Source organism: Bos indicus, chromosome 9 (assembly GCF_029378745.1).
Source record: "Bos indicus isolate NIAB-ARS_2022 breed Sahiwal x Tharparkar chromosome 9, NIAB-ARS_B.indTharparkar_mat_pri_1.0, whole genome shotgun sequence".
In the NCBI taxonomy this organism is placed as follows: domain Eukaryota; kingdom Metazoa; phylum Chordata; class Mammalia; order Artiodactyla; family Bovidae; genus Bos; species Bos indicus.
The window spans coordinates 67,977,225-67,993,673 of record NC_091768.1 but is presented as its reverse complement, the minus strand read 5'-3'; the positions used below and the strand labels follow the sequence as shown (position 1 = coordinate 67,993,673).

The 16,449-nt window shown below is 38.2% G+C and overlaps 1 protein-coding gene across 2 annotated transcripts in view; it reads left to right on the top strand.

Moving 5' to 3' along the window:
* The window catches only part of ARHGAP18 (Rho GTPase activating protein 18), a 132,980-nt gene that overhangs the window by 97,538 nt on the left and 18,993 nt on the right, over positions 1 to 16,449 (top strand). Inside the window, exons 8-12 of one of the 2 annotated variants that reach the window (XM_019967414.2) lie at positions 3,813 to 3,890; positions 8,310 to 8,469; positions 10,864 to 10,946; positions 15,193 to 15,399; positions 16,245 to 16,385. In XM_019967414.2, the coding sequence (XP_019822973.2) occupies positions 3,813 to 3,890; positions 8,310 to 8,469; positions 10,864 to 10,946; positions 15,193 to 15,399; positions 16,245 to 16,385 (669 nt within the window). The remainder of the gene's footprint in view (positions 1 to 3,812; positions 3,891 to 8,309; positions 8,470 to 10,863; positions 10,947 to 15,192; positions 15,400 to 16,244; positions 16,386 to 16,449) is intronic. The other variant, XM_070796144.1, reaches the window with a different exon arrangement.

Genomic DNA, 16,449 nt, shown 5'->3' with positions numbered 1-16,449 from the left:
AGTCATTTACTATCTTACCTATTAATACTAAGCTCTGATTTCTTCATTCCTCATAATCACCATTACATCCAAACCTGTGTCTCAGTGTTTCTTTCTCCTGGTGGACTGTGTTGTAGACAGCTTGTTCTACTCACCAGCTTCCTCTCGTCATTGCCTGCAGAACCTGTGTCTGTGTGGATAGTTCGTGATGTCTGTGATAACCAGAGAGATGCTTATGAATGGAGACCATAGATTCAAGTTCTTTTAATGGCAGTAAATGGTGTGAGTTACTTATGCGGATGGACAAAGCATGGATCTCAGTAGAACCCTTTCCCAGTATATTGGGGCTATTCAGAGAAACAGCACCAATAGGAGATTTCTCTTTCTCTCTCTCTTTGGGAGAGAGATGCTCAATAAATATTATTAAGTAAATGAAGGAATGACTGTGTGTTGGGGAGGAGGAGAGAGAAAGAGATACATGCAGCCACACACACACACACACACACACAAACACACACACACGCTTTCCTTCATTCACTTATTCAATAATATTTATTGAGCATCTGTCTCTCTCTCGGGGTCAGGGGGAGAGAGAGATTTATTATATGTTAAAGAATTAGCTTCTGCAATTGTGGGGCCTGTCAAGTCTGAATTATGTACAGCAAGCTGGAAACACAGGCAAGGGTTAACATTTCAGGGTCGAGTCCAAATTCTGCAGGCGGAAACTCCTGTGGGGTTTCTGTGTTGCAGTCTTGAGGCAGAATTGTGCTGCTTTGGGGAACCTCAGTCTGGGTTCTTACAGCCTTCAGCTGACTGGATGAGGCCCACTCACATTATGGAAAGTAGTGCTTTACTCAAAGTCTACAGGTTACATGTTAATCGCATCTAAAAAACACCTTCACAGCAACATCTAGACTGGTGTTTGACTAAATAGCTGGGTACTCTAGCCCAGCCCAGTTGACACATCAGATTCACTATCACATCAGCTAAGAGCAAGCGTTGGTCCCAACAGAAGTCAGTGTTGCCTCCTGGTCAGACTCAGGATTGCATCCAGTACCCTATCATTTTCTCTTGACATTGTTTTCGTATTTAGTTAGTTTACATTTTTGGTCTCTTCAGACTTTTTAGAGACTCAGACTACCCACCAGTTTGAAATCTTTGGATAAGAGCCTTAAAGATTTGGGGTTCATATATTAAATAAAAGAGAATATATAGAGCTTTCTGTTAGATAACACTCATCTGTTTGTATCCCCTCTGAATGATAAGCAAAAAAAACCACCGTGATCTATTCCGAAAAGTATTTTTTTATCAGCTGACAATGCAATTAGGTATTCCCTTAATTTTATTGAAATGAAAGAATTGAAAACCACTGATTTGCAAAAATTTTTATTATCAGTCTTAACAGATTATATTTTCTCAGTTATTGAGAAATATACCTTAAAGAGACTTTAACAAAGCTTATCTAATATCTATAAATTGTATCTGGTTCCCCATGCCACTCCACCCCCCCGCCACCCCACACCTTAGAAACACACTGTTGAAACCATATTCCCAAAAGCACTGGAGAAATAGAAATATTCTTAACTTTTATCTATGGCAAAATTCTGGCAAATTAGTAAATCATATTTTCATAATAAAGTATTATTTGTATTTTAACAATGACAATAGAATGTAGCTAAAATATGTTATTCTCAAAGTGAGAAATAGTGAGAATAATGACAGTGTATATATACATTCTCTGTTGAATGCTAGTATTCAGCATTAGAGAATAATAAAAAACATTAAAACATAAAAATGCAAAAATTATTCTTGTTCAGTTATTTAGAAATCATCAGTATTGCCTGTGTATTCAATAAAAGCAAAATTCGTCTTACTGCTAAAAATTAATTTGATCCAGCTACTGGCATGCAATTTTATTTTTTGTTAATAGAATATTTTAAACATTTTATAAGATGAAATAAAACAAATTGCTTGTATGTTGAATAAATGTTACATGGTATTATTTGATATATTTAATTTTAAATACTTTATTGAATAATGTTCATCTAATCTAAAATAATTCATTTAAAGATTTTTTTCCCCATGAGTTTTTATCCAGTGTAACTTGAAAAATGTCTCAAAAATCATTCCAGTTGAATTTTTGAAATTCAGTGCTTCTATTTTCAGTCAATAATAACTACTTGGGAGACTATTCTTTGCTTTGTTCTTACCTGACTAAGTCAAAATTAGTACAGACTTTGGCCATAATCCAGGGATATAAGAGGTGGGGTCATGGAGGATATTTGTGCCCTCTTCCAGTGTCTATGTGCTATAATAAATCGTACTTGAGAACATCTAGATAAAGGTCAAAAGACGTCATTCATGATGCAATGCTTTGCTCCTAATAGACATTTTTATAAGCATGGGGAAAATAGTAAGCTTTATGTTATTTATAAAGCCTTGGTAAATCATTAAGGAGGTTTCTCTGAAAAAAAAAAATTAAAATTTTATACTGTTTTGGCAGTCTGGAAGATGTTGTGCCTCAGGGTATGCAGAGGGTATTATAGTAAGTTTGGGGCTGAGAGAAAAGTAGGTTTGTCTTTTAGAAGAAGGCTATTGTGAAAGGAGGGGAATGGATGGTAAGGAAAGCCTATATGATGCTAGCAATTCCTTATATTTAAATTGAGAACAAGGAAATTGATTTTTTGAAATAGTCAGTGAAAAGTGAAAGTCGCTCAGTAATGCAACCCCATGGACTGTAGTCCGCCACGCTCCTCGGTCCATGGAATTTTCCAGGCAAGAATACTGGAGTGGGTTGTCAGTCCCTTTTCCAGGGGATCTTCCCAATCCAGGGATCAAACCCAGGTCTCCCACAATGCAGATGGATTTTTTACCATCTGAGCCACCAGGGAAGCCCTTAAAATAATCAAGTGTGAAAGTTGCTCAGTTGTGTCTGACTCTTTGCGACCTCATGGACTATACAGTCCGTGGAATTCTCCAGGCCAGAATACTGGAGTGGGTAGCCTTTCCCTTCTCCAGGGGATCTTCCCAACCTAGGGAGTGAACCCAGGTCTCCCACATTGCAGGTGGATTCTTTACCAGCTGAGTCACAGGGAAGCTAAAATAGTCAAGTACCCCTCTAAAAACCCTTTGTGTACTGCCCAGGGAATGCATATTCCAATTGAAAGTCTCTGCCAAGAAACTGACCACTTCCTAGCTTCCAGTGTTATGTCATTGAAATTTCTCCATTTTCTTATTCTTGTGGGTTTCTGTCTTATTAAAACAAACAAAAAAACTTAGAGATCTGTGTGTATTCATCAGGTATGATTTAGAAACCCCGTACCAAAACTGTTTTTTAATTTAAGTTTATCACCAAAAGCTTAAAGCCTAAAAATGAATATTTGGAAGCAGTTTTTTTTTTTTTCCTTCGTATCATAAACAATTTTTTCTTTGAACAAACTGAAAAGGAGGTGTAAATATGCAAATACTGTAATTTCATAAGATGTATTTGATTGCAGAATGTATGTTTGTGAAAAAGCAGAAGAAATGGATCATCTTAGTTACTTTTAAACAGTGAACATGGGTCAGTCTTTATCCGGGATATTGCAGGTGCTCTGTGAAGCTATATACTTTTGTTCCAAAGGACCCAACTTTTTCCAAATTACAACCAAAGTTTTGGGATATATTGGCTTAAAGATGAGTAGTGATTGTGCCACAGCTTTCAAAACTTAGTGAAATCCAGTTAACATGTCACTATATTCAATTTTTATTTATTTATGTATGAAGGAGATGTTAACTTTGAGACTGTACCTATTAAAATGCCAAAATCAGAATGTCCTTCTGTTTATACACAGCTGATTTCTCGCATTGAAGAGGGAGGTTTGGAAACCGAAGGTCTCTTAAGAATCCCTGGAGTTGCTGTTCGAATCAAGGTGATTTCTTGGTTCTACTCATGTAAATAACTTTGTTTAATTAAACTTTTTGTATCTGCAAAGCTCAGTTGTCCTCCCCACTCTTTCTTCCCATTTTAGAAGATGAAAAAACACAAAAACATCTTAACATTCAGTTTATATTAGCTTCTCTACAGTCTCTTATGATTGTAAATTTTGACTTTTTTTTTCAAAATCACCCTATTACCAGTAACAATACTGTAATAAGTAAAGAGGCAAATGATTTTACTCTCCAACTGTGCAGATATAAAATAGGAACAAAAGTAAACAAGCAGAAGACAAGAGCAGTTCTGTCCTGCTGATGGAAAGAGAACATGATGAGTCAAAATACTAAGAAGGGACTGCTGACAGTCTGCATGAGTAACAGCGTGAGATTTATTTCTTTTTCTTTTTTAAAGGGCAGGATGGTAAACTCCACCAGGTGGGCAGAGTAGGGGACTTGACATTAGTCTCCGTACATTATCAGTCGTAGTGAGCTGGCAAAATGAGATTGTCTTAACCGCTCCTGGCTGTCCCAGTTCCTTGGCTCACTGGATCCAAGGGTAGCCTGAGTCTGGCTTGTGAAAGAGTCAAGGGGATTCCCAGGCTTTCCAGTTGGAACCCCCTTTCTCACTCCCCTTCTTTCTTTTTTCTCAAGATGATATTTCCTTCCCACTTTCCTAGGATACTGTGTGTCCTCCTCCTTTCTCTGTTCCTGACTCCTGCTTTGGGGAATCCAGTATCCAATGAATGCTTGGTCTAAGTAGAATTACCCTGCAGATGATGTAGATGGAATGTGCCTCTCCAGGGATTTGCATTTAATGGGGACTTCATACTTGGAATTGTAGTTCTATCTGGAAAACTTATCTAGGGAATTTTTTGATTATCAGTCATTAAAAACCTCCTTAACCCTTATCCTCCAAATTCAGCTCTAGCTCTAAAAAGATAACACAAGTCACTGGCCACATCCAATAGTTTGTCTTCCTGAATTTGTAAATCCAAGAAAAAATAGGATAAAGGGAAGAGATATTCCCTGTTCATCTCCTAAAGATGTATTCTGTATGAGCTCTTTAGAGCTAGATCAGGAAGAAATGACTCTTGGTTGGTGTACACTCTCCTAGCCAGTTGTGGCCTTGGCAATGCCAGGTCTGTGCAAAGATTCCACAGTTTGCATCACTTGCTGATTTTGATAAGCTTCTTCAGTTTAAAGCACTAGTTTCGGCTTACATGGCTCTTACCACATTGTGATCTCAGTTTAATCGGATTTGAGTAACCTGATAAATCATGAGAAACGCTCGGCTGGATGAAGCACAGTCTGGAATCAAGATTACCAGTAGAAATATCAATAACCTCAGATATTCAGATGACACCACCCTTATGGCAGAAAGTGAAGAGGAACTAAAGAGCCTCTTGATGAAAGTGAAAGAGGAGAGTGAAAAAATTGGCTTAAAGCTCAACATTCAGAAAACTAAGATCATGGCATCTGGTCCCATCACTTCATGGCAAATAGATGGGGAAACGGTGGAAACAATGTCAGACTTTATTTTTGGGGGCTCCAAAATCACTGCCGATGGTGACTGCAGCCATGAAATTAAAAGACACACTCCTTGGAAGGAAAGTTATGACCAACCTGCTGCTGCTGCTGCTGCTAAGTCGCTTCAGTCATGTCCGACTGTGTGTGACTCCATTTATGGCAACCTAGACAGCATAGGTCCGTCTAGTCAAGGCTATGGTTTTTCCTGTGGTCATATATGGATGTGAGAGTTGGACTCTGAAGAAAGCTGAGCGCCGAAGAATTGATGCTTTTGAACTGTGGTGTTGGAGAAGACTCTTGAGAGTTCCTTGGACTGCAAGCAGATCCAACCAGTCCATCCTAAAGGAGATCAGTCCTGAGTGTTCATTGGAAGGACTGATGGTGAAGCTAAAATTCCGATACTGTGGCCACCTGATGCGGAAAGCTGACCCATTTGAAAAGACCCTGATGCTGGGAAAGATTGAAGGTGGGAGAAGAAGGGGATGGCATAGGATGAGATGGTTGGATAGCATCACCGACTCAATGGGGATGAGTTTGGATAAACTCCGGGAGTTGGTGATGGACAGGGAGGCCTGGCATGCTGCAGTCCAGGGAGCTGCAAAGAGTTGGACACGATTAAGCGACTCACTTCATTTGTTAACACTTGTGGCAGTTTCCAGAGAAGGCAATGGCACCCCACTCCAGTACTCTTGCCTGGAAAATCCCATGAATGGAGGAGCCTGGTAGGCTGCAGTCCATGGGGTCGCTAAGAGTCGGGCACAACTGAGAGACTTCACTTTCACTTTTCACTTTCATGCATCGGAGAAGGAAATGGCAACCCACTCCAGTGTTCTTGCCTGGAGAATCCCAGGGATGGGGAGCCTAGTGGGCTGCCGTCTATGGGGTCGCACAGAGTCGGACACGACTGAAGCGACTTAGCAGTAGCAGCAGTAGCAGTGGCAGTTTCACCACCAGTCAGTCAGGGACAGTGTGTGTGATTGGGAGATGAGTCCTGTCGAGAAATACATTCTCTAACAGAGAAAGGGTCCCTCAGAAGCCAGTTACATGACTCCATTCTACCCATCTTAGCAAGAACACTGGTTTCCACATCACTGTTCATGTCCCACATTAGCAAAAGGTGATGGCCAACTCAGGAGAGTCATAAACATGTTTACTTTAGTACACAAAGTTAAGTCGCTCAGTCGTGTCTGACTCTTTGCTACCCCGTGGACTGTAGCCCACCAGGCTTCTCCATCCATGGGATTCTCCAGGCAAGAATACTGGAGTGGGTTGCCATTTCCTTCTCCAGGGGATCTTCCCGACCCAGGGATCGAACCCAGGTCTCCCACCTTGCAGGCAGATGCTTTAACCTCTGAGCCACCAGGGAAGCCTTAGTTCACAAAGATGGATGTAATGTGGATTTCACATTTTGGCCAGATCGCTGGCAGAGGAGTATATTCAACTATATGTAACTTCTTAGAAGTCAATGAAGTAGATTCAGCTGGCTCAACACAGCCTTTTATCACAGACTGAATGATACGGCACCTGGTCTCTGTTTTGTACATAATGTAAAGATGACATGCAAAATTTAGGGTTGTCATCCCTTCCCCACCAAATTTCTTGGACTCTCCCTCCCATTCCATCCCTTTCTCCTCCTCCTCTCTTTTCCCTCTTCTTCGTTCTCTCGCACCCTTTATCCCTCTTCCGCAGGCCTTCTTTCCTTCCCTCCCTTCCTCCCCATCTCCTTCCCCTCTCCTTTCTTTCATCCCTCTCTCCTCTCACCTTTCTTTCCCCCCATTTCTAGGTTTGCCTTTGTGTATTTCACCAATTACAAAAAATAAGTAGGGTAGAGGATGGAATTGTGTTGGGAAGAGAAAGTGTAATAAATTTACCTTATAGGAAAAACAACATTTCTTGGGAGAACAGTTTCAAATATTAGAAGGGAGTGACAGAAACTTGGAAGGGTTTCTAACATAATCGGATTTATGCCACAGTAAAAAAGCATATAGAAAATAGTAATTATGAAACAAAACTGATTTATTATTAATAATTTGCCTGGCAGATTTTGTGGAGTCCTTGAGGTAAATGAATTAGGTACTTCTAATTCCACAAGGACTCCAGCTGTTTTTTGCAGCTGGCAGCAGGATGGCTGGGTCACTGACAGCCTACACGTTTAAGATGGGGTATTTTTCGTACCTCATTTGCTTTGGAATTTGGTTTTCCATTTTCCAGAGGTGACTAATCAGAGGTGGCCTTTTGCTTTAGGTCCATAGATTGATTAAGTATTTTGTTACATAATGTACACTTCTAAATAAAGCACAGACTTTTTCTTTAAATAATTTTTTAAAAGTTGGTGAAAAATTATAGTATCTAAGTAAAGCCCCCAAGTGTAAAGTCTGTTTTAACTGTTCTTTTATTTCAGCCTCTACTGCTTAAGGTTTTTTGCCTATCCTGGAAAATGTGTAAAGTCTTGGAATTCTAGACCTTATCTATCATTTTCATTGATGAATTACGCTTGAGGTAGGAGAAGGAATATTTTTCTGAGTAATAGAGAAGTGTTGGCCTTTAGTAGTTTCAGATGTCTTTTCAAAAAAGTAACATCTTGAGACTTCCCTGGTGGCCTGGTGGTTAAGAACCAGCCTTGCAGTGCAGAGGACGCAGGTTGGGGAACTAAGATCCCCCATGTCGTGGGCAGCTAAGCTTGCCAGCCACAGCTAGAGAGCCTCCACACCGCAACGAAAGACCCTATGCAACCAAATTAATAAATAAATATTAAAACAAATAATAAAAAGCCACAAAAGGGTAGTATCTCTTCTGAAGTGGGAAGTATATCAGTCTCAGCAAGGAAAAATAAATCAACTTACTGGTAGCTTTTTTTTTTTTCCCCCTTTCTCTCTTCTGCCTTTCAGAATCTTTGCCAAGAACTAGAAGCAAAGTTCTATGAAGGGACTTTTAATTGGGAAAGTGTCAAGCAGCATGATGCCGCCAGCCTGCTGAAGCTCTTTATCCGGGAGCTGCCCCAGCCACTGCTCAGTGTAGAATATCTCAAAGCTTTCCAGGCTGTCCAGAGTAAGTGCCACCCCTCTTTGAAGCAATCGTTGAGTCAGTGCCATCCATATTAATTGCTTTAATGACATTTTGCTTTGTGAAGAATATAACCAGATATATTTGGGTAGACACACTGACTCATTGATGTCAGTGAGTAAAAAAATGCCACTCGTTTTCTTTTCCTTTATAAATATACATCTAGGAGTAAATAGATAACAGATCTATCTGTATCTCTTCAGGTGCGGATTAATTACGTGCCCTTTAAGCAATACAGTGTATGTATTTTATATTAAAAGCTGGAAACGTCACATTTATTTTTTAATAGAATGAATCACGTAAGCTCTCTGATACATTTTTCTTGCCAAGTGTTAAAAGCAACACTTACTGGAGAAGCTGTGGATTAACAGTTATCATAAAAGCACAAGGAGATGTGACAGAGTCTGTGATTATTTCCTGAAAAATTAGCTTCTGAAATTGTCATGCAGAAACATGGAGCAAATCATTTGACTGCTTCATTGGTCGGGGGGCAACAGATTTCTTATGTCTTTCCATTTTGTGGTCTTGGGCAGGCTCCAAATTAACGTCTTGAATAGTTCTCAATTCCTTTCCAGTGAACAGAGAGATCTGATGAGGTTCATGTACTGGCATAATTATCCCTTTTAGTCATAGAGACCATCAAAAAAGGGAAAATGCTGTCACCACATTCTAGTGACCAAGCCAGACTTTAAGTTCCAAATTGGGACACTTTTGAGAGTGAAAGAGAAGCACTGTTAATGATTATGCTGCACTGACTGCAGTGTCAACCAGAACTTTTCCAGGCTGTTCTTTTTTTTAATTGAAGTATATTGGCATATAATATTATAGTAGTTTCACATGTACAATATTTGTTATTTGCATGCATTGCAAAGTGATCATCATAATGTCTACTTAACATCTGTAACCGTTCATAATTATAGAAAAATGTTTTCTTGTAATGAGAACTTTAAAGATCTACTCTTAGTAACTTTAAAGTATGTAATAGAGTAGTAGTAACTATAGTTGCCACACATAGTCTGATGCATAGTCACTCAGTTGTGTCTTACTCTTTGCTACGCTATGGACTGTGGTCCACCAGACTCCTCTGTCCAAGGGATTCTCCAGGCAACAAGGAGTGGATTGCCATGCCCTCCTCCAGGGGCTCTTTCTGACCCAGGGAACAAACCCGTGTCTCCTGCGGCCCCTGCATCGGCAGGTGAATGCTTTTACCACTGAGCCACCTGGAAAGCCGTAGCTGCCATGCTTGCATTATTTCCCTGAGACTGACTTATTTTGTAATTGGAAGTTTGTACTTTTTGTCTGCCTTTAGCCATTTCCCCTCCTGACCCCGATACCTATGGTGGTTCACATTGTTCCACTAACCTGTTCTCTGTATATATGTGAGCTGTTTTTGTTTTAGATTCTATATATAAGTGAGATCATAAGATATTTGTCTTTCTCCATCTTATTTCACTTAGCATAATGCAGTCAAGGTTCATCCATGTTGTTGAAAATGGCCAGATTTTTTTTATGACTGAATATTATTCCATTATGTTCCAAGCTATTCTTAAAGCATGTCGTATTGAGATGTTTCCCATGGCTTATCTCATTTAAGGATAGGGATATCATAAATGATATCATCATATCATTTATTCAGAATTTTTAGGGAAGTATTGAAATTGTCATTTAAAATATTTTTTTAATGGTTAAGTTGTGCTATTTTGCATATATAGTCCTTAGATATGGATTGAAGGACCAAATTTATCCCCAAGAAGTAAAAGCAAGAATGATTCCAGATATCCACGAGTATTACTTATTGGGGTGGGGGAACTGAAAATAGGAAATATCAATAATAATAATGTACCTCTTCAACTCTCTCATTGCTGATTGGTTTTCTTATTCTTTCCACAAATATTTATCGAGCACTTTTTGTGTTCCAGGCTTTGTTTTACATATTCCTGTTGGAATTGATAGGCTTTTAACTATGGACATCACATAATTTGTTCACTCACCATGAAAAGAAGCTTCACCGTTACAGGTGCACTCTGACACTGTATTATAAAAGGTCCAATCTCCTCTGCTTTTTAATTGGGGAATAATTATCATGCAGAAGTTAAAATTATTTCCAAAGCACTGTTGTGTGTCTGCAAACATAAGGCTGCCGTCATACGCTCACAGTTGGAAGTGAGCATTCCGAGAAAGAGAAAGCTCTACTTTAACAGCTGCTTCTCCTGATCTCCCCCACACACACTCTCAACAAGGCTTACTGCTCACTCATTGTGTCTCACATTTCACAGTGATGTTTATGCCAAATAACTTTTTTCTTGCAAAACAGACAAAGAAAGTAAAGAGAAGTATTTGGTAAAGGCAAGCATTCAGATGTATTTAATCTGTCTGCAGATCTTCCAACCAGAAAGCAACAACTACAGGCTTTGAACCTTCTTGTCATCCTCCTGCCTGATGCAAACAGAGACACACTCAAGGTCAGCTGGTTTCATTTACGCTAAATATCCCTCAGAACTACGAGTCATTTTTCATTATTTGTGGCAAAACAAAATAATGTTATTGTGGAAATGTTAGTAGTTGTCTATAAAGTGAAGACCTATTTTTAAGGAGAGATGATGAAAGTCGTTAACTCTTTATTAATTTATTACCCAGGTTAGTCATGTTAATAGTATCATTAGGTTTTTAAAATTTTTTTGGTCTTTTTTTCAACTGTAACATTTCTTCTACAGGTGATTGAGGTTCATTTGTTAATAAAAACATGAATGTATTTTTTTTTCTATTATTCCTGTATTTTCCAGTTTTATTTAGTGAGCATGTACTAGTAAGGTAAAAATTGAATGTTTAAAAAGGAACTCCTAAAGTTCACCAAATATAGCCCATTGCTGCCTAAAGATGTTACATATGTTTGTAGTTCCAAGCAGTAGAGTTTGAAATAAGTCATAATGATGAACTTGAAATATTTGATTAGTCAAAAGATACACCAACTCAAGTTCTAGTCATTTCTCTAAGGGCTTACCCTGAGTTTCTGATCTATATCATCATTTCACAATGATTTGGTCTGATAGTCATATGATTAAATACCATTTATTATGTATCATCAGAGGCTTTCATAATAATCAGTGGATTGTTCCACATTGATTAGTTTTCCTTAATGGCAAAAAATTTTAGAGTAGTTAAAAAAGGTTTAATTTAAAAAAAAAAGGTTTAATTATAAACTCTTAGAAAAAAATTTTTTAATATAATTTAGAAAGCACATCTACCTTATGTTTTACTGTTACCTTAAAAAGTAACAGTTTTTTTATACAAGTAAAAGTTTTTTTTATACAAGTAAGGGTGCAGCCCTTGCCCATTTACCCCCTATAGTTCCTTATATTTAAAATGAGAAAGAATCACGTCAAAAAATTTCCTGTCGAGAAAACAAAACCACCAGTTGGTAAACCTTGGAAATGTTTTTCTGTACCTCATTAAGACTCCTTGAACTGAAACCAGGTGAGCAAATTCCCTGCCCTTGGAATAAATGTCAATACTCAACTTTTCTGCCTGAAGCAGTTGATGAGGATTGCTGGAATAAAACGTTACATCGCTGCAAGAGAACTTCCAATGAGTTGTTCCCTTTACTAAGTCAGAAAATAATCTTTCGCTTCACTGATTAACTTTGTGAGTAGCTGAGAATAGGTTTGGTTTGGTTTTGGAGACAGAGGCCAGCTCCAGGAAGGGTTGTATTCAAGCATCATGTGACCAAGGCTGCTGTGTATGGGTGGGTAGACTGTGGCTAAAATGGGGACGTCGGGTCCAGGACGAGGTGGGGACTGATTTTCAGTCTGTGCTCTGCTTGTCAGCCATGCCTTGTCATAGTTCATCAACTACCCAGAAAGAGGAATTTAGTCCATTTTTTTTCTCATTCACATAAAGGTGCCTATCTGTGTGATGGCCCTGTGAACGGCCAGTATAAAATGGAAATAGAAAGACACATGAGGTACTTAAAATATGCCTACTTTCAAAAGAGTTCAACTAGCAGTGGAGGAAACACTTATTCCAATATGGTTACTATTGGGCAAGGTTGGCCCAGAACTCATTCTTGGATTTTGCCTTTAAACCCCAGGCACATTCTTTTAAGACAAAATCTGTTTAAGAGTGTTTTTTTTGTTTTTTTGTTTTCAATTTTAGTTTTACTTTTAGGACATAAAGTTACTGGAGTACAATTGTATAAGTAAGTTGGAAATACTTTCTTGGGGTAAAAAATTGGAAATTGCCAAACAGTTTTACTAATTTACTTAAGCTTTAGTAGTTTAATTAGCCAGATCTGATAAAGGTTTCACCAACATGTCTAATACCAGAAATGCTGAAACAAGTATAGCATGCATACAAGAGAATAAACCATTTAAATGTAGTTCTCTAAAAGAGAAGGGAAACGTCATCACAAGATGACTTCAGGAAGCTTAATGCAAACTTCCTCAATTTTTCCAATTTTGCCACTCTTTCTGTTGCCATTTGGAGGGATAGGATCATATACATGACTTGTATAGCCAATTTGTACAGCACATCTAAGGGTTTGGAGGGACCATATTAAACCCTATATCCTAGTTTAAATCTAAGACAACAGATGTCTTTAGGGAACTTGTTGACCAGGATTTTTTTTTTAACCTTGGATTATGTGCATTTGGACTAGTGATCAAACCTACCTTTGACTTGGAGGAATAACAAAGACTAATGTTAACAGTGGGGAATCCATGTTAATGTTATTATTGACAAGCATTTATCTTTTTTGTAGTTTCAGCAAATTCATTGTATATATTTTGTTGCTTAATCTTGGCAGGCTAGGAAATTAGTATTCCCATTTTATGAATAAGAAGACTTTAAGGAACGGGATGTCAAAAGGTTTACCCTAAGATCACACAGAGCTGATTAGTAACTAACTGTAATGAGACTCAAACTGAGTTTTCAGAGAGTGGGCCCAGTGACATTTATATAACACCAGACTGGTGATAGATACTTTTTTTTTTCGGCCGTACTCTGCCACATGTGGGATCTTAGTTCTCTGACTAGGGATCGAACCTATACCCCCTGCATTGGAAGTGTGGAGTCTTAAACACTGGACCCAGGGAAGTCCTGGTGATAGATACTTTTAAGAAAAGGGAGCTCTTATAGATCAGATATAGTGACAATACATCCGAAGATGACGTTCTTTCAGCAAAGCCTAGGCTAACATTTTATTAATTTTATGTCTATACACATAACATTCTAATATCCTGATAGTAGTATTTTGATTAACTTTATTGCATTATGCACACTACCTTTAAGTGGTTTATTACCTAAACTCTGTAATTTATGCTTGTAAAGTAAGACACTGTTCCCTGAATAATTATTCTGGTCTCTGGAACAAAATTAAATACTTTTTCCAAACCTTACCAATTAATCTTTTGTCCTCATTTGAGATGGTATTGTTTCTACATAAGCTTATTCTTGGATTACAGTTTAACTTTCTGAGCACTGGATCAAAAATTAGATACATGAATCTCATTGTTAGATAGTAAGGCTATGACTTTAGTTTGTTTCAAACTTTGAGGGTCTATATAACAGCTAAACTGGATTCAAGATCAAGCTTTTAGAGCTTATAGGAATTTTTTTTCCCTCAAAATTTTGTGAGAGAAGAACAGTTTTTTTTTTGTTGTTGTTGTTGTTTTTCCATTTTGGCATAGTTTATTTGGCCTTTTTTACGTAGGAATTTTAGGCTAAATATGAAAACATGCTTCTTTTAATAGTTAAGAGTTCAGAAACAAAGCCAATAGATAGGTAATTAAGTTACTTCGCCCCCATTTGCTCACTCTATGACATCGCGTAAATTACATCCATTCTCTTAGATTCTGTTTTCTCATCTGTATGATGGAAGTCGTTACAGCTTCGATTTCCAATCAGGATTAAGTGAAATGATGTCTACGAAGTTCTTGAAACAATGCCTTGCTCATAGATATCATTGACTATCTGTGCAGTTATTGTTGTTAATGGTTTAGACCAAAACTGATGTGCAGAAGAAGAACTGGAAGCTTTCTGTCCTGGCAGAAGGGTGGTCTAAGCTGCCTGTGGTTGTTGTGTAGGAGGGGCTTAGAGGAGACTTAAGTATTGGCGATAGAGATGGGAAGTGGGTGGCATCAAACTGAGCATAAACTAGCTTGGTCTAGTGAAAAGCTTCTTTTCATTTTTTTTTTTTTTTAATTCTCTTTTTGTCTCTAGCTATTCCCCTTCCTCCCCATCAGAGTAGATTTCATGTCAGCCAGCTACTGAATCCCTTAAAACAAATGCAACTGAGATTGAATGAATCCTTTTAAGGTTTTTCTTTTCTTTTTTTAAAATTTTAATTCCTAAAGTATAGCACTTCCTGCAAAGTGAATATCTGTTTGATATTTTAACTATTTTTCAGTGCTCCATGGCTTGGTAGGCATGCAGTCTGATGCTTCTCCATTCCTCTCTCCACTGGCAGCTCAGATGTGTGTCTCTTGCATCATTCCCCAGGGCCATAGTCCTTAGCAGACACCCAGCTCCACCTCAGGGTGTTAACCAATGGAGCAGCTTTGAGGACAGGGCCCGCTGGATGTGGCCAGCTGGCTGTGGTTATGTTCAACTTAGTTATTTTCTTTTAAGTAAATAAAAATCTCATGTGCTACAGTGCTTTAATCTCTTATCTTCATGTAAGACACAGATCTCAAAGAGCCATTTCTGTTTCAGGCCCTGCTTGAATTTCTCCAAAGAGTCGTAGACAATAAAGAGAAAAATAAGATGACAGTCATGAATGTCGCAATGGTCATGGCCCCAAATCTCTTCATGTATCACACATTGGGTTTGAAGTCTGGTGAACAGCGAGAATTTGTAATGGCAGCCGGGATAGCTAATATCATGCACTTACTGATTAGGTATCAAAAACTCCTGTGGACAGTAAGTATATATTTTCAAGCTCTGTTAATGTGATAATATCTAGATCTTGAAGTCTTTATTATTTTTATATTGTTATAGTCTCTGCAAAAAAGTAACCAATATAGGTGATTTCAAATGCAGTTAAAAAAAACTAATATTTTAAATCTCATTTCTTAAAATGCCAACATGATTTTATTGTTTCAATTTGGTAACTTCTAAAATATATTATTTTTGCTAATGGAATTTCTGAGGATTATTTTTTCCTGGATTATTGTTAGGCATCTATCAGCTCTTGGGGAGTTTTTCTTTCTCTTCTGACAGGAGAGGCTAGCTGGTTAGCTTTTAGAAGAGGTCTATAGGTTAAAGAGGCAAGGTTATAGATAGGGAAACCCTAAAGGGGCCAGCCATTGAGGTGGTGACCCCTAATGCCAGTTACCTCAGGCATTCCCTTCTCCATGGGTCTCCCCAACCCAGGGACCAAACCCCGGTCTCCTGCATTGCAGGTAGATTCTTTACCATCTGAGCCAGCAGGGAAGCCCCCACACAAAGGGGCCAACTGTTGAGGTCAGTTACCTCAGGCAGTCTCCAGTCTTGGCATAGGAAATGGCCACTATGTCCTTGAACTTCACCGAGCCTCTCTTTGAACCTTACACAGTGGGTGGTAACTTGTATCACCTGAAGCCTCTGAACACATGGTGAGTAATATGATCCATTTTTTCCCCACAGATTTAATGAATTGCATAGTCTTATCAAATAGATAAAACTTTTACTTCTCTCCAAATATAAGAAATAAAGATAATTATTTCAATAGTTGAAAATGTTGCTACTTCTTTTTCCTCCCCAAACTTGATTTCATTTCTCCATAGATTCCCAAGTTTATTGTCAACCAAGTGAGGAAGCAAAACACTGAAAATCAAAGGAAAGATAAAAAAGCCATGAAGAAATTGCTGAAGAAAATGGCTTATGATCGAGAAAAATATGAAAAGCAAGATAAGAGTGCAAATGATGTAAGAAACAATTTGAAGATATATGTATTTATGCAGATTGCAGTACTGTTTTTAATATCATGTA